Source organism: Bactrocera oleae, chromosome 5 (genome assembly GCF_042242935.1).
Source record: "Bactrocera oleae isolate idBacOlea1 chromosome 5, idBacOlea1, whole genome shotgun sequence".
Taxonomy (NCBI): Eukaryota; Metazoa; Arthropoda; class Insecta; order Diptera; family Tephritidae; genus Bactrocera; species Bactrocera oleae.
In genome coordinates, this window is record NC_091539.1 from 12,843,467 (window position 1) to 12,867,312 (window position 23,846).

Sequence of the window (23,846 nt, forward strand, 5' to 3'; positions counted from 1 at the left end):
AGCATATAGGCTCGACGGGAATAAGCTACCTCACCAAGGTCCTCAACTTGTCGAATGTCTACTCTTCAAATACCCGATGTGTGGAAAGTCGGAAGAGTGGTCCCACTACTGAAACCTGGGAAACCACCCAACAAAGGGAGTTCTGATCGCCCGATAACTCTCCTTTCCCCAGTAGTGAAGACACTTGTGGTACACTTGCTACTCCCGACGTTCACTCACCACCTGAATCTAGCGGACCATCAGCATGGCTTCCGAAAAGTGCACAGCACCACCACAGCACTTGGCCACCCTGCGAGAGGACGATCCTCGTAGCGTTGAATCTGTCAAAAGCTTTTGACACAGTCAATCACACAACGCTACTTGAGGACCTAGAACAATTAACGCTCCCTGAAGCGGTGGACCATGAACTACCCGAGCGGTCGGCATTCATCCGTACTGTTTCAAGGCCAAAACTCCAAACTTAGAAGAATTAAACAGGGGGTTTCACAGGGCGGTGTCCTCTCCCCACTACTGTTTAATTTCTACATTTTGAAACTCCCCCAACCACCAGCAGGAATTTCCGTGACCTCGTACGCTGATTACTGCACAATATTGACGCGAACAATGGAATCGATGGCATGTGCTCAAAAGTAAACAGCTACCTCTCCGACTTTTCTCGCTTCTTCTCTGCAAGGAGTCTGACACTCTCCCCCACTAAATCCACAGCGACCATATTCACAAATCCTCCTTAACATTTCAGTCGATGGCACAAAAATTCCGACGGTCAATAACCCTAAAATTTTAGGCGTAACATTGGACAGTCTGTGCTCCTTCACTCCTCACACGACCGCGATAACTGCTAAAGTACAGAGCCGCAACAAAATCCTCAAATCGCTTGACAGCAGCTCTTGGGGAAAAGACAAAGAAACGTTGTTGGCAACATACAAGGCAATCGGCCGGCCGGTCCTTAACTATGCATCACTAATATGTTCGCCTGGATGTAGTGCAACGCAGACGAGGAAGCTTCAGACTTGTCAGAACACTGCACTCCGGACTATCACTCCTATAGAACACCTGCACAGTGAGGCCCTTTGCTTCCGGTTAAGGAACATAACGAGTTTTCGTAGAAATCACCCCTGCAGTCGTCTTCTTGAAGCGGAACCGCCTCCTAGGAACATCAAGAGGTCATTCCTTGATTACGTCGACGACAGCAGACAGTACGCCGACCGGACTTCGGACGCAACGAACTACAGACAAGCACTGACCACCACTCACAGTGGAGCCATTAACACCTTCATCGACTCCCAATCAGTGAATGGCGTACTAGGAGTCAAACCACCACCCATAGCAGACGTAGAGCTCGAGTTGCCTCGCGAAACCAGAGTGACCCTCGCGCAACTTCGTTCTGGATATTGTAACAGGTTAAACTCCTACTTATCTAGAATAGACCCCGACATTCTAAACATATGTCCTGCGTGCAATGAGGCTCCGCATGATACTAACCACCTCTTTGCATGCCCAACAAACCCAACTCATCTAACACCCTTTTCCCTATGGTCCGAACCCGTCGAAACAGCCTGTTTCTTGGGCCTCCCGTTAGATGGCCTCGACGACAACTAAACTATCACTTATCATCCAAGCGGGGACTAGATAACCGTTACAACAACAACAACAACATCAGAACCACTACTTATTTGAACTTATCATTGCTGTAATTGTATATGTTCATACATATGTACTATTTTGGTCGAATTTTTGTCACAAGTAGTTGCGAAAAACGGAGTAACGAGCCTTGGGGAGATATGTATGTACAGTTAGTTTGAATCCAGACTATTTAGAGAATAATTTTCTTTGTTGTTGTAGTAGTAGCTACAGACTCTGCTTAGTGGTGAAGAATGCTGGGTAGACTTAATAAGATTAGGCGTTTCAGAAATAATAGTAGAAATAAACCGACAAAACAAGAATTTTTTTTATAAAAATGTATTTTATGTATGTATATAACTTCAGCTTATGTTTATTATAGTTATGCCACTATTTTAAAAATTTTCATATAAATACTTAATTCATTAAATATATTCATTCCGGTTTTTTTCACATAGTCCTTTACTTTCCATATGTGTTGCCTAATTTGTTATAGTTGTGTTATATGTATTTTTATATTATTTCGTTGTTGTTTTTCAGTGAAATGTTAAAAATATATTTTTAAAATGGATTAAGTTTTTCATACTTCTTCTTTCAATAATCCTTCGGCCTTAAGATTTTGGATAAGTTTAGGTAAAATTATTGCATGAAAATTGTCATCCTTGTAGACCGTCACACTTTCACAAAGAATTGTACTGCCATTAGGTATAAGTTCTTCTAGTTTCTGAACAAAATCCGCATCACACTGTTCCGGCAAACCTACACAATTGCGAGATGTTATTAGTTATTTTGAAATATAAAACTTGTGGTGATTTGAAATCTTTACCTTTAATTTCACAATCGCAAGTGTAAATTGGAAAAGTAAACTGAGCTGGATAACGCCTAATATTCTTGACATTAACCATTCCAATGTTTCCGTAATCGAAGAATATGATGCTCGGGAAACCATCACCCACGATTTCCAGACAACGACCACGATACCATTTACCATCAACTTTATATTTAGCAATGCAAAGTTCATCAATACTAAATATTGGAAATGTTTTTGTAGAATGTCAATCTATTTTAAAGCATAAAATATTGAACAAATATTACATACCGTGGTGTATAGCACTGATCCTTTAGCGACTCGCCGTAAAGCTGGATATCACTTTGAAATTTTTCAATTTCGATGGCCCATTTCTTCGTACTACATGATATACAACCGGTACAAAGCAGAGAATTATCCATAACGACCAATTCTATGTTGTTCCCTTCTGGCAATTGCTTTTGAGATAAATGCTGTCATTTTTTAACGGGAAGAATACGCATATATTTATGTATGAACTTAGTTTGAGAAAAGAAAAATATGCTTACATTAATGTAATATGCTTCATCTGGATTAGTTGGTTCTGTGGGTTTGCAAAGTTTGGCTACCATTTTATTGAAATTTTGATTTGTAGTTCCATCAAATAATTCAATTTCATAAACACCCTTGTCAGATAACAAATCACTCTTTTCATCATACTTAAGTACTAAATCAATACCATCCAAATATGAGTACATAAATTTTCGAATTTCTTCGGTCATATACATTTCCGGTACATCCTTCAATATTACCGGCTCTACAAAGCGTTGCACATGCATGAACTGTTCGGGTGCTTCATAAAGATCCTCCAACTTTCGTGCATCTAAATTACCATAATCCATATAAACTAATTTTATGTGTTGCTCATTGTCACTATTAAGTATCATAGCACGATTATACTGTCCCGCGAAATTAGTAATGACAATCTGGCCACAAATTGGTGTTTTCGACAATTTTTTTAGCTGCTTAGCCGCACTTTGAACATCATTAATAAGTTTAAAGAAACTTAAATTATCTTCGTCAGCCTTCGATCTTATGAATACTATATTCGTTTTGCTAACGGCAGTAAGAGCAACTAAGTTACCACTTCGAGGAATTCTTCTGGCCGTGTTTGAAGAAATTTCCTGTTGCTTATTTTCTGATTCAATGTTTACTTTTTCTTCTTTAAAACATCTAGATTCCGTTTTTTCATTTAAGCCTTTAAAACTGTTTTTTGTATATAAAATATTAAGATTAAATCAAAATTAATGTCTATATAATACAATACGTACTTCTCTTTACCGCAAATTTGGCGATGTTTTGGCCAGGCCTTACGTTGGCATTCTAAACCGCAAAAATATGTTTGACAGCGTGCACAAACTATATCACATGTTCGGTTACAATTTGCACATTGCCCAATATCTATAGGTCTCCCGATTGCTCTATTATTATGATTATTTTCGTATATTTGTCGTGACGAGTCATAGCCGCCCAAAGATTGGCGTGACTTTTCTTCAATATATGTTTTAGACTTCTCAGTCATCCTATGTTAAATAAGAATATGATTTATTTAAAGTTCGCTTGGAAACACAAAATATTACGAACTCAATGAATGCTCTGCCTGTACGATATTTGTACTTGGAATTCTCAATATTGTTCAATTCGCTGTAATCTTTTAGGCATGCTCGTTCAAGCTCGTGTGCATCTTCCGTAATAAGAAAATGACGTTGTGGATCATTACGTAGCAGCAGCGAATCTTTTGTTTCATAAGCCTTTTGATTCACAATTGGAGTGTGTTCAAAGTGTGGTCGAGGTAAATTTTTTTCAGACGAGCGGTAGTTTCTATATATAAACATTTTGTTTAAAGTTGATACCTAAAAATAAATTAAATAAATACCTGCGTTCAAAATCAATGACGTTCTTGTCTGTTCCTATTGGCGGCAGAGTTTCTTCCATATCTGAAAGTAAAGGCTCAGTTTGCTGCTTATTTTTTTGCTTGCCTACCAGTACATGAAAACCGTATTGATTCTCCACTAAAGCACGATAAACGGACTCCATTTCGCTGGCGAATAATGTAAACTGTATTTATATATAAATATATTACATAAAATTAAACTTTACTTACGCCACAGTTGGAAAATCAATGAAGATGTAATCATTCTTTTTACTATCGCGAACATCGTTGACTCGGCCATGTCGTGTACAAATATTATAAATGGCCTTCTTAGTAATTCCAGTAGGCAAATACTTTAATACCAAATAAGGTATAAAGTTCGAAGTTGAACTATTAGTGACATTCTTGGAAATCAGAGACATTTGCTTTTTTCCATCTTCAGCTTGTTGGGCGGGTTGTAAAGCAGCATCTAAATAAGCTCCAGGACCACTATTATACTTATTAAATTTAGAATTAGTATAATCATCGCGCATTGGGTTCCATGCATCAAGTTCCTTCGGGATATCGTTATTCAAGTAATCTTTCGACATATTGCTGAAAAAGAGAACTAGTAATTGCATATTCAAATAATGTGTACTTCATATAATATATTAAACTATATTTAAGTATACTTCATATCCACAGTTAACAATGGAATGTAATATCCTAAAATTTAGTAAGAAACATAAAAGTGCAAATACAATTACTTTAATTAATCTCAAAACAGAAAACTGAAAGAGGGCAGTATTTATCGATTATTTAAAGTTTTAGTTAAAATATTGTAACGGATTTCTCGATAAATCGTCTACCTTGTAACTCACTCTTGAGTTTGATCACTGGATTGTTAAATTTAATTGAAGATATACACTTATCATTATTTTTAATTCCAACAAGTTAACACTTATTGCTAGTTTTTTGAGCTTATAATTAGAATTACAATGAGGTTTGCATTAGGACCATGGTCACAATATCAAGATCGATCACAACATAAAAAACTTCCATATATGTATGATTAAATTTATTTTATTATTTGATGGCGTAGCAGTTAGTTATACAAGTCAAATATATATTTTTGGATAATGAATTTTGTAGCCGACAGCCGACACCTTATAGTTTAGAATTAAATTGTTCAATTATTCCAAAATACTTATAATGTAGGATTACACAATGCACAGGATTCAACTATTGTGAGCTGTGTGTTATAAGTCAATTTGACTACAGCCAACTTTGCACCAGTCAGTTTTAATTTTTTTGATTGCGCCTTTCATCTTAAATCTTATACCTTAGCGCCTTTTCAAGTTTTTTAATCTAACGGCTAACGGCTTAGAAAAATAGAATTCTTTTAATTAAATTCGTATAAAGTGACGTTTTTCTGCATTTAGTTAGATATAACTGAGAAAGCTGAGGTTTCGTGGTTTTCTAATTCCAGTTATAAAATTAATAAACAAAGTAACTTTGCTTCATAATGGATTTTGAAGATGCAAAAGAAAATATTCAACCATTGGCGACTGGTCGCAATGCCAGTATTTTACATGCTTCTTTGAGTGTTGAGTCTCCACAAGAATTATTGGCTCGACGCCGAGAGTTAGAACAAGCCATTCGTGAATATAGCGGTAATGACCCTCTCGAACCCTGGTATGCATATATTAGCTGGATAGAACAAAGTTTTCCTTCAGGGGGCAAAGGATCTGGTTTAGAAGAAGTGCTAACAAAATGTTTATCTCAGTTTGAAAATGAGGAACGGTATTTCCAGGATAGACGAATGATTAAATTGTATATGAAATTTGTAAGTACTTTAGTTGTAATTTGTGACTAAATGAAAAGCATATATCTTATACAATTTCTTGCAGATTGATAGCCATCAACATCCGATGGAATGCTATCAGCAATTATTCAATGCTGGAATTGGTACAATGATTGCTGATTTTTATATTTGTTGGGCATACCATTATGATTTATGTGGCAATACACGCAAGGCAGATGAAATATTTCGTAGAGGCATTGCATGTCGTGCCCAGCCATTGGAAGAATTACAAGAAGCGCACCAACATTTTGGCTTTTCCATTGCACAACGTGTTTTGTATCAAGATGACGACGAGGTAAAGGAAAGTACAAAGCGACAGTTCGAAGAAAGACGTTTAGCTTTAACGTCTTTACGAAGTCATAGGCGCAAGGCAACTGTCGGCAGTATACGCACAGGATCTGCAGTAAAGAGTTATGCGCCGGGAACGGTACAGGTAAAAGAAAAATAGCATTAAAATTTATTATAAATAATTGTATATGTTATAACTTCTGAAATGTGCTATTTTTTTTATTCCAGACTGGCGCCAGTTCTTCAAAACAAGCAAACACGCGCGTACAAGTCTTTCAAGATGAAAATGACAATCCTAATTCACAACTAACAAAAGCAACAGTAGCTGAACAAGAAAGTTCATCTGAAGTTCCTAAATCAGTTGTTCGCTCAATTATTGATGCAGCACGAAATCAAGAAAATCGTAAAGAACCAGGACCATGGAATAAAGCACATGATAAGAAACTGTCTGGCAAACTCTTTAGTAAAACGGATAGGAATACTGAACTGGGTTTCAGTATTCATGAAGATACTGAGATGAAAGAGGACTATTTTAAGAAACCTCTAGTACCACCCATTATGGAAGGAGAGAGAAATTATGACAAACCCTTTAAATATCCCAAAGATTTTAAGTGTAGAAATTTACCACAAAGTGAATGGCTTACACCAGTAACGATCGAAAATGAGCCGGAACCTCGAACTTTCCCACAATATAACAAATGTTTTATGTACCCCCGACCAAATATAGAATTTCAGCCAGAAGAGTATAGAGCGTACCGCTGGTTTAAAAAACGTGGCATTTCAAACAATTTTACAACCCAACGTGACACTTATTGGTGCAGCTACGATATTAACAGAAATGTGAGGCAGTATCCTAATTTTGCGAAAACATCAAGACCACAACGGTTGACAGAAATAGACGCGTACTTTGAACCAGAAAAGAAGCAAGGATTAATGGTGTGCTTTAGTGAGTTATATAATTCTTCTGAAAAGGTGGAATACCAAATGGAAGAGTTGATGGCAAAACGTTTGCGTCGATATGATACAATATTAATGACAGCGGATATGGACGAGACTGCATGCGGCAGTAACGAACGGGTACAGAGACGCAAAAGCTTTTTTCCTTTACGCAAATCGATTATGCCAATACCATCCGTCGTTCCAATGGAATATAAAGAGGATATTGCGGTTAAAGGCGTTCTCCATAAAGGGCCTCTGAAAATAACGAGTGGTACCGAAACCTCGGCGCAGCCTAATAAAATCGAAATATTTGAAGATACAATTAGCACAGCTACAAGCAAATTTTCAGCTGATACCATTAACAAAGTTAGTTCAGTTTGCAAAGAAGAAAATCCTTCAACAGCTAATTTCAAGTTTAAAACACCCGCTTTACCAACCACAACTACTTCCACAATAGAAAATAAACTAGGTTTCGAAATTTATACTGAACCTTCTATAAGTGAGGGTCAACTATCTGTACCTACTACTGAAGGGGCTGTAGGAGGTGCCATATATGATCCGGAAGAAACTTGTTCTACACAAATATTCAACATATTTTTAAAATCACAGTCTGTAAGTACACCGAAGATGGCACAGAAAGTTGCACCAAGACAATTTGGATCTATTTTGAAGAGTGTACCAAAACCTCTCGAATTTTCTAATAGTCCAGAAAGTAATCCAACACCTGAAGCCATTGTTGATGAACAGGCAGAACCCCTAAAAGCCGCAGTTGAATACTCTCCTTTAACGGTGAAGCAATTGTCCACTATTCTAGAAACTTCCGAGCACGGTATCACACAAGGTACACACACGACTGGTGGCATAACAACCAAGTCTTCCAGCAGCACATCTGACGGCGAAGGCGACCGTGAGATGGGAACGCGGCTGTTAATGCCCGTTACGGAATTGAAGCCAGTAGAAGAACTATCGCGCAAAACATCCAATATACCAACTGAGGTAATGGTATCGCTAGAAAATATTAATTTATATGGTGGGGCTATGTCAGAAGAAAAAAATCCAACAACGGTTGGCAAGCATGAAATGTCCATAATTATCCCACATACTGGCACCCGCGAACCAGCCACACCAGCTAATAAACGTTTACAGACGGGGTCTGATTCGCTAGTTGCGCCTGCAGCATTAGCGCCAGCATTAAACTTTTCAATATTTGAAGATGAACCCACTGAAGCGATTGGGGTTAAACAAGCTGGAAATTTTACACGTATTGACGAACGCGAGGATACAGCGGCTGGCTATGCCATTCGAAGCGTTCGTTTCCAAGAGGACAAGACTGAAACAATGCCGAAAATGTTATTGCATTCACGTTCCATTGTAAAATTTCAAGAAGATAAAACAGAAACTATACCCAAAATGCCAATTGCAACACCCGGATTGGTGCAGTTTGAATCGGAAAAAACCGACACAATACCGAAAACTTTGCTTTCGGCACCAGTAAAAAATCTCAGTTCGAATTTGGAAGATTCTTTTGAGTTTTTTGGACAAACTCCACCGGGTAAGAGTATATTACATCCAAGATATGAAGTTTCGGCTTTTAAGGAGTGCATGGAGGCACGGACGCCATTGTTGTCATCGGCTAAACGACATTGTGATATCAATACTCCAGATGCATTACAGTTGAAGGCACAGCCATCAACACAAAAACAAGTATGTATACATTTTTTTTGTTCTAATTTTACACCCTGTACACAGGCATAAAGTTTGCCACGTAGTTTGTAAAACGCAGAAGAAAACCCTATAAAATATATATACATATATAAATAATAAATGATAGACGTGATGAGTTTATGGATTTTGCGATATCGATTTGAAATTTTGCGCAAATCCTTATCTCCCCAAGAAGTTGCTCATTTGTCGGAGTCACCGATATCGGACAATTAAAGAATATAGCTGCCATACGAACTGTCCGAGCCAAATCAAGAATTTGTTCCCAAGTTTCCACGACAGTCGGGTTTACGTAACCGTAACGAACCCGGACTTATACTCTCGACTTATACACACCACCTGAGCCTAGCTAAGTGCACAGCCCCACCACAGCATTTAGCCTCATAAACATCTGAGTGGCCTCAACCAGAAAACGCCCTGCGAGATAACTGTCCTCGTCGTGATGGACATGTCAAAAAGTTTGACACAGCTAACTTATTACTCCCCCTCTAACAGGATCTGGATAATCGTTACAACCACTTTTTTATTTGACAAGGTATCTTCACGAAATTTTAGTACAGAGAATTGTTCAGGACTACGCTACAAACTCCCGAACAAATTATTTAGATCGGACAACTATAGCACATAACTGTCGTACAAACTGATCGATCAAACTGAAGTCCCGGTGTGAAAAACTTTTTTATTTGACAAGGTATCTTCACGAAATTTAACATAGATTATTATCTAAGGCAGCACTACAATATCTGAACAAACTGTTTAATTCGGGTCAACTATAGCATATAGCTGTTATTCTAACCTATTGATCAGAATCACGATAAAGATTAAGGATATTATATCTGTGGTGCTGCCAAAGTTAACGATTTTTCTTGTTTTTTATGAGTTTATGCGTGTAATGAAATATTCTTACTAAATTTATTAGCGATAGCTTTTGTCAAGCACTTTTTCTATTTGCACTAGTAATTAATAAAAATTTTTTGTATTCAATCATCCATATAAAAGGCCATTACCACAACGACGACTGTTACTGCAGCGGCTTTTAAAGGACCGGTACTATTTGAGGACGAAGTTAACAAATCAGAGTCTATAAAGCCCCAAGTACTTTTCTCATCGACCAAACCTATAACTTCACAAAAAGTTATCACACAACCAGCGGTGCAGAGGGTAATTGCGCGTGATTCCTTTTTGTCAGATTTTTCTTATATTGAGGAGACACAACCACAATCTGCGGCCCTTACCAGCAAAAGCGAAGCAAATAAGAATGATGTATCCAATACTAGAACGGGTGGTGATACAGCAGTTAATGCAAAGGCACAAACTATCGCTAAGTGTAGCGATTCAAATGAACAGCAAGCTAAATCAAGCTTGAGCAATTCCTATTTAAATGATTTCTCCGAAATTATGGACTCTCAACCTGTACAAAGTGATAACAACTGGTGTAGATCTGTTTCGAAAAATAAACCCACCGAAATGCAGAAAAAGGATCAAGAAAACTTTTGTAATTCGTTTCTAAAAGACTTCTCAGCTGTAATGGAGTCCAAACCAATAGAGAACGAAAATGAATTTCTACAAAAGCAGTCTACAACAAATGCATTTTCTACAACTGACTTGCAGCGTAAAGGCGAATCGTGCAATTTAGCGCCCACAAAAACTGATGAGAATAGAGCTAAATTCGATCTTGGAAATTCTTATTTAAAAGATTTTTCTATGGTTTCCGAATCACAACCAGTCGAAGTGCAACGGGAGCGCCTACAACCCATATCTACGGCTAACAAACATAAAACGAACGAGCAAAATATTGAAATGGATAGTAAAAAACTTGAAATCGTCAATCATAGTTTAAAAGATTTTTCTGTAATTATGGAATCGCAACCGGTTGTTGACGAAAGAAAGCTTGGACACCACAGTTCCCGTTCTACGTTGACAACAACAAAACCACTAACAAGCAAAATCGATGTATCACAACAACATGTCGAAGAAAACATTAAGCCGACCTTAGGCTGCTCTTATCTAAATGATTTTTCAATTGTGACTCAGTCAGAACCCATTGAAAACAAAATGAAAAGTAAGATATGTTCAAATCAAACAATTGCCGATGAGGTATACCAAAATCCAAATGCAATTCCTGCAACACACATGAATGACCTTCACCTGAATGAGTTTTCAGTTGTTTCGGAGCCACCCACACTTGAAAGCGCAACGAAGCGTGCACAAGAACAATTTGAGCAACTTAAAGCAGACACAAAACCGGCTGCAGCAGCACAACCGCTCATGTTTCTGAATTCGTTCATGAAAGACTTCTCCGGATTTCGCTGTCCTCCCGTCGAGTCAATAAGTAGTAAGAAATCAACTACACGCCTAACATTTTTAAACGATTCTAGAAAATTCAATGAATCCATACATTCAAACCCAATTAATAATAGTCTTAGCAAAGACTCGAATAACCCTCCACAAAGTTCGAACAAATTACATTTTCTTGAGAAATCGAGGGTCAGTTTAGCCCAAGCGCCACCAACTGAACGTTTATCAACAGAAAAGTTCTTTGAGTTGAATGCAGAGACTGCACTGTTCTCCACAAATATCAGTATGATCAAGAACTCCACACTTTTGCCACAAATTGAACTGAATGCCTTGCAGGTGCCAACACCAATAAAGGAGCAGTCGCTACACATAAAGCAGGAGAAAGATGAAACTTGCAAAATCGTTGCTGTTAGTCAACAGCAACAGGACAATTTCAAAACGCCGCCAAAAACGGTAAACGAGTTACTGTCAACGTTGCCACCAAGTTTGGCGCAAGAGCAAACAACAACAACATCGTCAGGTGCTGTACCGAAACAGCCATCAGCTATCAAGCCACAACGCGAAAGTAAAATTCTACAACCGATAAGTCATACCGAACCACAAATTAAACAACCAATTGAGTATATAAATATAACTGAAACCACTGATAGGGCTATTGTCCAGGATGGCGATGCCGAAATGAGCATATATTTTAAGCATACGCCGAAAACGCCGAAAATACAACAACACATATGGACTGAAAGTTCACCCTCGCCCAAAACACCATCACAAAATGTATATGTCCATCGCGAAGTAGATCTAAATGTCACTAACCAAATTATAGACAACGTGAACGTTGATCCCCAAGTTAATCCTTTTAATGGCTATTTGCAAAGTGCTTTCTTGGAGCAAATCGAGTTCAATAATTATATTGAAGAATTGCCAAGTTGTATGCTAGTTGGTCACGTGTCACGTCTAAATTACGGTGTTAAAATTAAGGTTAACGATGTTGAATTTGATGTTTTAAAGTTAATTGGAGAGGGCGCATATGGCGCTGTGTTTTGGTAAGTCTATTCGTTTTATTTGGTAATATAGTTATTTTTTTTTATAACCGGAACAGAGTACGTATAATAAGTTTGCCACGATGTTTGTAACACCTAGAAGGAATACATTTAAATTATCAGCATATATAAATAAAGCGTATCGAGCTGAGTCGACGACTAAACCCATCTGTCCGTCTGTCTGTCTGTCTGTATATACGTAAACTAGTTCCTCAGTTTTTGAAATATTAATTTGAAATTTGCGCACACGTTCTTTTCTCCACAAGAAGCTGCTCATTTGTCGGATTCACCGATATCGGCCCACTATAGCTGCCATACAAATTGAACGATCAGAAACAAGTCCTTGTATGGAAACTTTTTTATTTGACGATATATATTCATGAAATAGGCATGGCGATCTGAATCATATAAAATCAAGTTCTTGTATGGAAAACTTCATAATTTGAGAAAATATCTTCACGAAATTTGGCATCGATATATAGCATATAGCTGCATTACAAACTGATCAATAACAAGAAAAAACTAAAATACCCTTCAGAAATACAAAGGCTTCTTACAAGAACTTGATTCCGATCGTTCAATTTGTATGGCAGCTATATGATATAGTGATCTGATCTGAACCATTTCTGCGGTGAATACATTGTTGCCTTAAACAATAAATGTCTAATTTCATGAAGATACCTCGTTAAATAAAAAATTTTTCCATGCAAGCACTTTACTCCGATCGTTCAGTTAATATGGCAGCTATATGCTATAGTCATCCGATCTAAACAATTTCTTCGGAGATTGGATTATTATACCATTTTGGTTTTATATTTTCTTTAATTATGTTTTTTTAAATTTTTATTTTTATTTTTTTTAAATTTTTTTTATTTTTATATTTTTATTTTTTTAAAATTTTTTTTTATTTTTATATTTTTATTTTTGTTAAATTTTTTTTGATCTATTTTTTTTTATTATTATCTCATTTTTTTGGATCTATTTTTTTATTGTTATTTTAATTTTTTTTTATCTATTTTTTTTTTATTATTATTATAGTGGCACACATAAAAAGACTGGCAAGAAGTATGCGCTCAAGCAGGAACGTCCACCGAATTTTTGGGAATACTACATATGCTTGGAAGTGCATAGTCGTTTAAACTCGGAAGATTTGGTAAATGCAAAATTAAAATTAATAGACTTATTAGTGTCGTTGTTGTGGTTGTAGCGAAGATAAAAATTTCTAATATAATTGTAAGGAATGTTGCCAAGTTGGCAGGCTTTGAGCGGATAAAAATTATGGTCTCTACTAAAATCAATTTACACAACACACCAACAAATAGGTTATTTGTTATTGGTAGCTTGATACTATTTTATGAACTCTACGTATTGTAGAATAAATTTGTTCTTTAGTTGAACACGAAATCAATCCACACTTTGGACAACATGAATGTTTTATTAAAGGGTAAAAAAACATTTCTCTAATATTGTAATATTTTGCTAAAGTGAAAAATCCGCCTTGATCCGGCACCGCTCATTAGCCGCTTGTCCTCGCAAGAACGATAAAAACAGGAATAATTTCCAACATTCATGGACATTCATGAATATGCGCGAATTTCTATGCGGTTATTAAAAGTTCAATACCGTCCAAACTTATTGAGATCTTGAAAATGAGTAAATTCGGAAATCCTTAACGTTGTGCCCCCATTGTCTTCCTCCTATTTTATTTTATTTTTTAACTATTTGTCACGGAAGTTCTCCGCAACCTTTTATGCAAAATTTTGACCTTTCGAAATTTTTTTTCTTAAATATGCATAAGCATTCATACTTTCTGTTTTTTAAATACTTTTTATATACAGGTTTCGGCTTTTATGAGCATCGATTATGCGCTGATTGGCAATAATGCCAGTATCCTGATATCACCGTTTTCTGTGCATGGCTCACTAATAACTGTATGCAATAAGGTGAAAAAACATACGTTAAGAAATGTCGATGAGTATGTAGTGATGATATTAACTTGTGAACTGCTCAGCATCATTGATCATTTGCACGCCGTTAATATTATACATGCAGACATTAAAGCTGATAATTTTATTTTAATGAAGAAGTAAGCACAACAATGCATTTGCCTGCAATATATGTCTACTAAAACGTTTACTATGCTTTACACTTGCAGCTTGGATTATAACAGTACCCAGTACGCATTGCAGCTAATAGATTTTGGTGTATCAATTGATATGAAATTATTCAAATCTGGCCAGACGTTTAATTATGTGCATAATGAGAACGCGTTCAAGTGTATAGAGATGCGTGAAGGACGGCCTTGGACGTATCAACTGGACTTATACGGTTTGGCAGGTGTCATACATGTTTTACTCTTCGGTAAATTCATGGACATTGCACAACGCCCTAATGGTATATGGATGCATAAGACACATGTGCCACGTTATATCAATCGCACGTTGTGGGACACAATATTTCAGGCATTACTGAATATACGCGACTGTGAAACGATGCCGAATTTGCAAAATTTGCGCGCCCTTATCAAAGAAGAAATAGCTGCGAAGGAGAAATTCGTTATGAGGAAAATTGTAGAGTTTAATTCGGCGTTAAGTGCTTGAAAGTATAGAAATTGGAGACTTTGTAATAATTTGTTCACTATAATCACATTGTAACTATTTAATTGAAATACAATTAATAAATTTATTTTACTATATGCACGTTTTTACACTGAAATTTTCACATTTTTTCAGCATAGCTGCCAATGAGTTTGAGGAATTCAACTGTTTCTGATGAGCTTGATTGCGTGTGCTTAATATTTTCTTTTCGGCAGCGCACATTAAACGGTCCTTAATATAGCGATCCATCTCAAAGTCGGCCTCTTGAGGTACAATTTCATCTGGGTTTTTAGTAGACGCTGAATCGAGCGCTTTAATGATAAGACTGAGCAAGGCATGTGCCAACTTGTGGCACACTTCGTATTCCATCGCTTCGGGTGTGGTGTAATAAATAGCATTTTGATTGGTAGGTTGCACACCGATCGCCAGTAGAATGTTGCAGAATATGCCACGTTGCATGCGTGAATATGGCTCAACCAATTGTGGCGGTATTTGCATTGTGGTTGCCAGTTTCGCTATGAAATTCGAAAACTTCTTAATCAAAACATTGAGATACTGCGTGCGACACTGACGCTCAAGTTTGGTGAGCATTTCATAGTAAAGTTCCTGTTTGCGTTTGTAAAGATCTTCACGTTTTCGTTCTTTGCTTTTTTGACTCTTTATAATTTGTTCTAATTGCCTAAAAGTGGCAAAAAAAAAATTAGTATTTAATAACATCTTCAAACTAATTTTTTGAATGAAATATTTAAATTTGTTGAAACAACATGAAAAAAAAATTTTTAATTTGATCGCACCGAAGCTATACTACCCTTTATAAGTAAAAATTTTACATACTAAAACTTCAATTGATTTGTTAGTTTGTATGACACCTATATGCTGTAGTGGTCCGATCGCAGATTGTGACGTTGTCTTGGAAAATTATTTGTTATATTATATTTATTTAATTAATTTCGTGCAGGATGTGTGCCAGATTTCAGATCGATATTTCAAAAACTGTGGGACTAGTTTGCGTATATAAAGAGAGACATGGTTAAATCGACTCAGCTCTATAGGGCCTGTAACGTTTCCTTCTGCGTGGCAAAGTTAATATTATATATCTTGTTCAGGGTATAATAATACGCCTACACGTTTTTAATTACCATTGTTTTGGCGTCTTTCTTTTATTCTACTTACTCAGTTGATATAGCATTATATTTGCGTGCTAATCTTTTGACACGCTGACGTCTTTCCTTAGGCGTCAAAACTTTGCCATGCTCAAGATAGCTGTCGACAATGATGCGTTTTTGTGGACCTGATATTTGATCGGTACGTGGTCTAACGCATGGTGGCGGCGCTGGCTTATACGCCATACGGGCCACATAATTTTTTAGCTTTTCCATATTTTTCAGTTCTTTTTTTTTGTCCTCCAATATTATCTCCTCTTCTTCAGGTTCAATGGTGGATGAAGAGGGTAATGGCGCATCCCAATCATCAATTCCTTCGGAAGCCATTTCAATGTTTTTTGTTTTTACTTTTAATTTAGCCTTATTTTAAAAAGTTTAAGACGCCAAAATATTAGAACATAAAATTTTAAAAATGTAATAAATTATACAAAAATTTTTAACACAGTTTATATTTACACAAACTTAACCAGTAGTCAAAATATGTTTAAAAAATCGACAATTCATTTAAATTTAATGCACAGCCAACTTTCAGGCACTTCAAATAATTCGGCAGGATTTGAGGTGTAGCTTTGTTTATATGGCACATGCCAAGTATCCTTTACTTTGTGTGTGCAAAGAAGGTGACGTGTTGGTTCCTGCGTGTATATAAATGTTATAGAAAATTTTTAGTTTTTTTGGCGTAAAATCATTGTTTATAAAAACAGAAGAAATAATAATTACACTAGTTTACAGTCATTTTGCGACTGTGATGTTAGAGTCTGTTTCTTGCTAATTTTGGTTTGCTAAAACCGAAAATGACAGTAAAAATTTCCTAACACGTAGAATTTTTTATGTTGTAGTCAAGGGGTGTTTGACCCCTACACCTACTGCAACCATTTACTGAAATGACAAAAAAAAGCGGTACGTGATAGAAAATTTTTGAACTCAAATTCGTAATTAGAACACTTCAAATACGCCCACAGACCTCTTAGCACATCAATCGCAAATTTTTCTTTCAGATTTGTTGAGCAGTCTAATAAATAGAAAATAAAAAAGTTGATCTAAAAATACACTACCTTTACAATTATCCTTCCATTATCCGTTTGCGTAATAAACGAGTACTGATGTATCTGTTGCCAGTGCCGAAATATGGTACGCAACTCGTTTCCTAATAAAAATGCATGTGAACGCATCAAATCCCGTGAGAAGAAATCAGTTGATTGTCCACTTTTCAATGTGGCATAAAGCAGAAAGGGATCATCTTGCGAACTGAAATTTGAATATAAATATTTCAAATGATTATAAATATAAAACTGCTTACAGATTATTTGTCAGAAACAGACTAGCATTTTTCCGTATATAAAACATGGAATCTTTCGGCCAGCTGTTCATATGCTTGCGGCCAAGAACAAGTACATGTTTACCTTGTGTTTTAAAATGCTTCACTACATTTGCCAGCTAAATATGTACATAATATTTATAATTGGAAAATATTCAAAGTTAATAAACAAAAACAAATAACATACCAATGAAGCTAGCATTTTGGGTGTTTTTTTTGCGCCCATAGAGTATGCGACATTAAGGCCGTCGATAACGCAATCATATGGAGCTGTTTTCGTAACATAACGCTTGAAATGTTCCACCTCCTCTGGCGTTGATTTCTGGAAGACATCATTGCGTATGAGTACTTTATTTAAAAAGGAATTACTCAGTTTAGCAAACTCTGCATCACTTATTGTAATAGTCCGCATGTGCAATTTGCATTGAACACATTTGCCTTGTGTGTCTGTTTGAGATGACTGGACATTGTGTAGATTGTTATTTAATATATCAGCTATAACTTCCACCACATTTGCTGTTATAATCAATTCATACTTTTCCCAAAATGTAAATAATATTTCTAAATTACACTGTAGAGTCAATGGTTCGCGCGCTATGTACTGTAAATATGCTATATAAGTTTCACATTTAGGTTCCTTGCCTTGTTCCACGGTTTCATCGAGCAAATTCCATCCAATGTTTAATTCACCTTGCGTAAAAGCTTTTACTGTGAGTTCAGTATAAGCGCCGATACTTGGTGTACTACTGATTTTTGTCATTGTTAGCAATTCTATACCCGTGCGCCATTCTTTTGTACATACCAAACCATATATTAAATTCTCACATGTCGTGGCGGCTAGAATTTCATAACGTTCACGTAATTTAGCATATATATCAAAAATATCCTGTTGCTCTTCAGGCGTAAGTGATGCATCATTTCCACCTTTTTTATGGTAACTTGTATTATAAATACGCAATAGACGTCCAATAGTTGCTAGGTTGGGTTCGAACCCACATTTGTGTAAATAATGCACATAGTTCTTGGCCAGAGGAAGTTGTTCGATGCTGCCACATAAACCAAGTATTATAGCATCCACATTACTATTAGTTATGTGTTTGTACTTAGAAATAAGATTATTTTGCAATTCTTGCCACTCACTGTCGCTCAACTCAGTTCGTTGTTCAAATAATTCCTTTTTCATGTCTAGCAAATGATCCGCATGCGGTACACTAAGCTGTGAGCGTTTGTAAGTGCTGGACTTTCTCGTAAGCGGGTTTATTAATTGAGGTGAACAAAAGATTGGTAACAAATTTTTAGTTTGGCGAAATATATGAAAACATAACATTTTATTCAAAAGTTAGTTGAATTGGTTGAGCAAAACGAATAAACAGAAGGTAGTATGGATTTATCAGCTGATCGGCAAAGGATGGTATCAACCCAGCAGGAAAAATTTTAAGTATTTACCGAACGATTTGTTTAACTACTAGAGCTTGAACTTTTAGAATTGGGTTGGTTTGAATTGTTGCTGAATTCATATTTTCATCAAAAATATAATATGACTGCAAAATAATTTCAGTTCTGTACAGATCACCGTAAAAATGTGTTAAATGTCATTGTCACAATTATGCGAAAGGTCACAGAAATGTCGACTTGTATATTGTAAATTGAAAGCGCATCTCTAGTAATACGAACAGCTGGTAATGCTTTTTGTCTGTGTTGTTATTTTGTTTTTGGTCTCTTATTGTTAAACAACATTATTAGTAGGAATAAAATGATTAGATTTGATTGATTTAGGGCGCTATGATGTTTGAAGAGAATTTAATAAATGCTGTGCGCAAATATCCATGTTTGTATGATAAAAACAACAAAACTTCTGATAAAACTCAACAAATTCTTAAAAGATGTTGGAAAAATATTTCAATTGAAACTGGTGAGCCCGGTAGGTTTATGTTTCTTAAATATGTGACTTTGAGCATACACAAGTTAATTTATATTTTTATTACATAGTGGAAAGGTGCCAATCCCGCTAGAGATCACTTCGTGATCGTTTTGTAAGAGAAAATAAAAACTATGTTAAACGAAATCAAACAAGTATGTGGAAATTTATGGAAAATTTGGAGTTTCTCAAGGAGTTCATAGATACACGGTTAGTAGTTATTACTAAGCATAACACTTTTTTAAAGTATAATATTCCAGCCGAAAAAAATGCAAATTATCTTTGAAAGAAAACTCCCAGGACATATTACAAACAAAAAATGAAGAAACAAACGATGCAAGTTTGTGCAGTAATAGCAACAATCATTTTGAAGAGGAAATCTCTAATTCTTTCCCAAAAGAATCGTGTGAAGAGAGCTTAGATTTCGAATTTGACGATTTTGCAGGTATCGAGGTTCGGACTGAGCGCAATATGCCACATATTGAAGCTCTGATTGAAACGCCAGTTAATGACCCATCTGGCAGTCAATCTTTTAGAGAGATAATACGATCAAGAACTCGTACAAGAGACGCTGAAGCAAATTTTGATATGTTGGTTGGTACACTGAATGAGTACATTAAATGTCGAATTAATGACAGAAAGAAAAGGAAACATGAAGATTTTTTTGGACTACTAAACACCTATTTTTCCAAATTACCAGAGAAAGAACAAGATAATTTAAAGGCTGATATTTTAATTATGGTTTTAAATAAAACGAGAGAAACGTAATCACTTTGTGATTTTTTTTGTAATAATAAACAATCAATTTAAGTTCTCGGTTAGTATTTGTTATAGCTTTAGAAGAAGATTAAATTTATATATGATGTTTTTATTATCATAGATTGTGTCATTTCGAAGTATTATGTAGTAGAAAATGTTATTAAGAGAAAAGAAGTACATATATGAAATACATGCTTAATTCATTTAGATGCTTTTATACTGGAGGCTGCTAGGCATTTATGTGATTTTGATAAATTTGTGTGGCACTTGTACGTTTGTTGCTGGAGGATATGTTAACTAAATGGTTTTGGTTTGGTGACCAAGCTGTATATATTGGAACAGACATAAAGAAATATTTTTTTAAAACATAACATAAATTTTTTTAATGTCTTGAAGGAAATATTTATTTTCAAAAAAGTTATATTTCCTAAAAACTTTTATACATCTTAATAACAACAGAAAAATTACCGTGGAACTGTACAATCTGCTACCCTTATGTATTAATAAATCAATACATATTATTTACAATTATTTAAACAAATCATAGTCATATTGCACTAACATAGATATCATAAAATCGGGTCAATACAAGTATTTATGGCTAAGAGAATCCCAAACTGTTAAGAAGTCACCATAAATGCCTGTTTCCGAACTAATTCTCTGAATGTACCAGTTTCATTTGTTATCAGCTCATTGTAGCATCCTTGCTCTACCACACTGCCATTTTCTAAAACTGCTATTTTATTAGCGTTTCGTATAGTGCTTAACCTATGCGCAATTGTAAGTACTGTTCGTCCTTTCGATACTTGCTCGATAGCGTTTTGAACCAATTCTTCGGATACCGAATCCAGAGCGCTAGTTGCTTCGTCCAATATCAATATCGCTGGATTCTGTATAGAATATTTATTTTATGAATTTTCTCAAGGCGCATTGTGAAATTATATTACCTTTATAAGCGCTCTTGCTATCGCTACACGTTGCCTTTGACCGCCACTTAACATCATACCGCGTTGCCCAACAAGCGTATTCAGACCATTCGGTAGTTGTGAGGCGAATTCGTCAACATGTGCTTTTCGAATGGCATCTTCAAATGCTTCTTCGTTTACTTTAGTGTCGGGATTAAGGCCGTACAGTATATTATCACGTATTGTTCCAGAAAATAACGTTGGTTCCTACAGTTTTAGTTTAAGCTAAACACCTCTAAATCTGATAAGTTAACACACTTGCCTGATTTACTGCACCAATATGACTACGTAGCCAGATTGGATTTAATTCCTTCATATCTATACCATCCAACAGCACTCGCCCATGCAGCGGATCATATAAACGCAACAACAATGTAGATATTGTGGTTTTCCCTGAACCACTACGTCCCACCACAGCAGTGGTCTCGCCTGGCAGAAGAGTGAGATTGAAGTTGTTCAAAATGATGCTCTCCACACGCGATGGAAAACTGAATAATACATTCTCAAACTTAATTTCACCACGCGGAGCAATTTTCGGTATGAAACCTGTATGCAATGGGATTGCATATTGACGATCGAGTATTTCCCAGACACGCTGGGCTGCTCCTACACCTTTGTTTAACTCTGTATAAAAATTGGAGAGCCCATTTATAGATATAGCAGAATAGGCAGCATACAGTATGAAAGAGGTCAGTGCGCCTATACTGAGTGCATCACTAATAACTAGTGTGCCACCATAATATAGTACTGAAATTATTATCACGTTGCCAGAGAAGCCAGTCTGTAAGAAATATAAAGTGTGTATATATTTTTCGCTAAACTATTTTTCCCTGATTACCAAACCAAAGAATAAGGAACGTGCTTGCACTTCTTTATAACCAAGACTTAAAGCATCAGCAAGTAACAGCTCATACGCTTTGCTCTCTTCCTGTTCTTTGCAGAATCCTTTTACTGTCTTTATATTGCCCAAACGCTCCTCCACGGATTTTGATATATTAGCAAATTTGTCCAAAAGATTACGTGTAATGTTGCGAACATAACGTCCATATACAATAGCCATACCAGCGACGCATGGTACAACACATGTGCTCACTAGGGCCAGACTGGGTGATGTATATATCTACATATTTGAATAAAATAAAGTGAATAATTTCGATAATATTGACTAGCATATTTGTATGTACCATCATAGATGTGCCCGCTATAATCATGACAGTAGAGCGCAGGCCATCCGATAAATTTTGACTTAATGAGTTGCCAATCATATATGTATCATTAACTAAACGATTCAGTAGTTCTCCGGTACCTTTCGTGTCGTACCAGCCCGTTTCTTGCAAGAGCATGCGCCGATACATTCTAGACCGCAAATCTTTCACAATGCGTAAAGCTTTAGCAGACAGTAAATTTTATCTCATTACTTGGGAAATATAAATCATAACGGCTTACATGCACTATTGAAGAGGTAAACACGGAGATAGTTGGTCAAACCACCGAGCACGAATATGCCTAACAGAATAATGGAAAATTCCTTCAATTTCTCCATGGTCTCTGCATGCGTTCCTTTCTTATCAAAAATTATGTCTAATATCTTTCCCAATGCGAATGGTACACTCATTGTTATGGCCGAAGAAATTACCAAACAACCCATTGCCGCTAAAAAATATTCAAATATTTACAGGCTTTGTTTATATAAGAACTTGTATTGCAAATCTCACATACCTATAAGTACCATTTTTTCTGACTTCGCTAAGCCTATAAGACGTATTACATCCCTTCTATGTAATTTAACCTTGTTGATTTTTTCAGCTTGCTGTGCATTATTGCTAACATTACCACGAAATCGCGCTAATCGCAGACAAACATTACCTCGCACAGTGGGCACGAATATTTGTTTTTGTAATGAACTGCCATGCACTGTGATAAAGCCTCTGCTAATGGTTGTTGATCTTAAGGACACGAACGATTGGCGCAAACCACTGTGACTTGTAAGTCGTGTAAGCGCGCCTTTTATACAGGCACAGCGTATTATCATTTTAATAAGTATTTATTTTAATTTAAAAAAATACAAATTTGTGCGCGGTATACATAACAACGTACGAAAAACACATCTCACGATTAAAACAGCTGTTAGTAAACTATCAAGGTTGCCAAAAGTTTAATATTTGTAGGCTTATTATTGATGATTAAAAAATCGATAATTGTAATTTGGGTTACTAAAAATCAAATTCTTAAACTTTTTATTCTTTTAAGCTAAATATAGATATGTATTTTATATATTTGTTACGCGTACATCGACAAAAAGCATAACAACAAAAGCCGTTCTCTCGACAGCCGGGTCTAAGTAACCGGAACGAACAGATTTTTATCCGGCCAAGGCCTGTCATCTCGGCAACATTCCTCAAAATTACTTCAGGAACAACAACAACAAAATGGTCTATTTAACTGGTTCGTACTCTGGTTTTAATTTGGCCTAGGTAGTCATCCTGGCGTTTGGCATAAAAATACAATGGTTTCTGATGTAATAAAAGAAAGGTAGTGGCTTTATTTAAATTTACTATGCAAGTTTGAAAAATATTTTTCGTTATAACAACAACAACATACTTGTATATAGTTGTTACTGAACACAAAGTAATGGCTGCTTGCGTTGATTCAGTTC

At 36.0% G+C, this 23,846-nt stretch overlaps 5 protein-coding genes and 1 non-coding gene across 8 annotated transcripts; 2 read left to right on the forward strand and 4 right to left on the reverse strand.

The window, feature by feature from the left end:
* Positions 1 to 1,959: 1,959 nt before the first annotated feature.
* On the reverse strand, positions 1,960 to 5,164 carry LOC106614258 (protein vreteno). 3 transcript variants are annotated; one of them, XM_036371160.2, is made up of 9 exons: positions 5,087 to 5,164; positions 4,572 to 4,934; positions 4,344 to 4,508; positions 4,052 to 4,288; positions 3,739 to 3,990; positions 2,977 to 3,673; positions 2,720 to 2,901; positions 2,447 to 2,646; positions 1,960 to 2,379 (listed from the first exon to the last, which is right to left on the reverse strand). In XM_036371160.2, the coding sequence occupies exons 2-9, from the start codon at positions 4,928 to 4,930 to the stop codon at positions 2,201 to 2,203; spliced, it is 2,271 nt and encodes a 756-aa protein (XP_036227053.2). In that variant the 5' UTR covers positions 4,931 to 4,934; positions 5,087 to 5,164; the 3' UTR covers positions 1,960 to 2,200. The 3 variants fall into 3 exon arrangements, with proteins under 3 accessions (XP_036227053.2, XP_014085370.2, XP_014085371.2); XM_014229895.3 differs by having other exon boundaries at positions 5,012 to 5,103; XM_014229896.3 differs by having other exon boundaries at positions 4,572 to 4,947; positions 5,012 to 5,102.
* A 478-nt stretch (positions 5,165 to 5,642) lies between these two features.
* On the forward strand, positions 5,643 to 15,165 carry BubR1 (Bub1-related kinase). Its single transcript, XM_014229894.3, has 7 exons — positions 5,643 to 6,165; positions 6,230 to 6,616; positions 6,700 to 9,114; positions 10,132 to 12,473; positions 13,509 to 13,623; positions 14,309 to 14,556; positions 14,626 to 15,165. Exons 1-7 carry the CDS (start codon positions 5,845 to 5,847, stop codon positions 15,068 to 15,070), a joined length of 6,273 nt encoding a protein of 2,090 aa, XP_014085369.2. The 5' UTR covers positions 5,643 to 5,844; the 3' UTR covers positions 15,071 to 15,165.
* On the reverse strand, positions 15,114 to 16,673 carry LOC138855618 (uncharacterized). Its single transcript, XM_014229899.3, has 2 exons — positions 16,241 to 16,673; positions 15,114 to 15,746 (listed from the first exon to the last, which is right to left on the reverse strand). The coding sequence occupies exons 1-2, from the start codon at positions 16,555 to 16,557 to the stop codon at positions 15,161 to 15,163; spliced, it is 903 nt and encodes a 300-aa protein (XP_014085374.1). The 5' UTR covers positions 16,558 to 16,673; the 3' UTR covers positions 15,114 to 15,160.
* mldr (mitochondrial ribonuclease P catalytic subunit) lies at positions 16,664 to 18,961 on the reverse strand. The gene is made up of 4 exons (XM_014229897.3): positions 17,736 to 18,961; positions 17,531 to 17,667; positions 17,286 to 17,478; positions 16,664 to 16,865 (listed from the first exon to the last, which is right to left on the reverse strand). The coding sequence occupies exons 1-4, from the start codon at positions 18,873 to 18,875 to the stop codon at positions 16,731 to 16,733; spliced, it is 1,605 nt and encodes a 534-aa protein (XP_014085372.2). The 5' UTR covers positions 18,876 to 18,961; the 3' UTR covers positions 16,664 to 16,730.
* A 163-nt stretch (positions 18,962 to 19,124) lies between these two features.
* Positions 19,125 to 20,602, forward strand: LOC106614218 (uncharacterized). The gene is made up of 3 exons (XR_011396676.1): positions 19,125 to 19,469; positions 19,538 to 19,676; positions 19,727 to 20,602. It is a non-coding gene; the product is annotated as an uncharacterized protein (transcript).
* A 25-nt stretch (positions 20,603 to 20,627) lies between these two features.
* Positions 20,628 to 23,320, reverse strand: LOC106614230 (ATP-binding cassette sub-family B member 10, mitochondrial). Its single transcript, XM_014229856.3, has 7 exons — positions 22,910 to 23,320; positions 22,637 to 22,843; positions 22,375 to 22,577; positions 22,029 to 22,310; positions 21,453 to 21,971; positions 21,173 to 21,397; positions 20,628 to 21,115 (listed from the first exon to the last, which is right to left on the reverse strand). The coding sequence occupies exons 1-7, from the start codon at positions 23,220 to 23,222 to the stop codon at positions 20,846 to 20,848; spliced, it is 2,019 nt and encodes a 672-aa protein (XP_014085331.1). The 5' UTR covers positions 23,223 to 23,320; the 3' UTR covers positions 20,628 to 20,845.
* Positions 23,321 to 23,846: the final 526 nt, after the last annotated feature.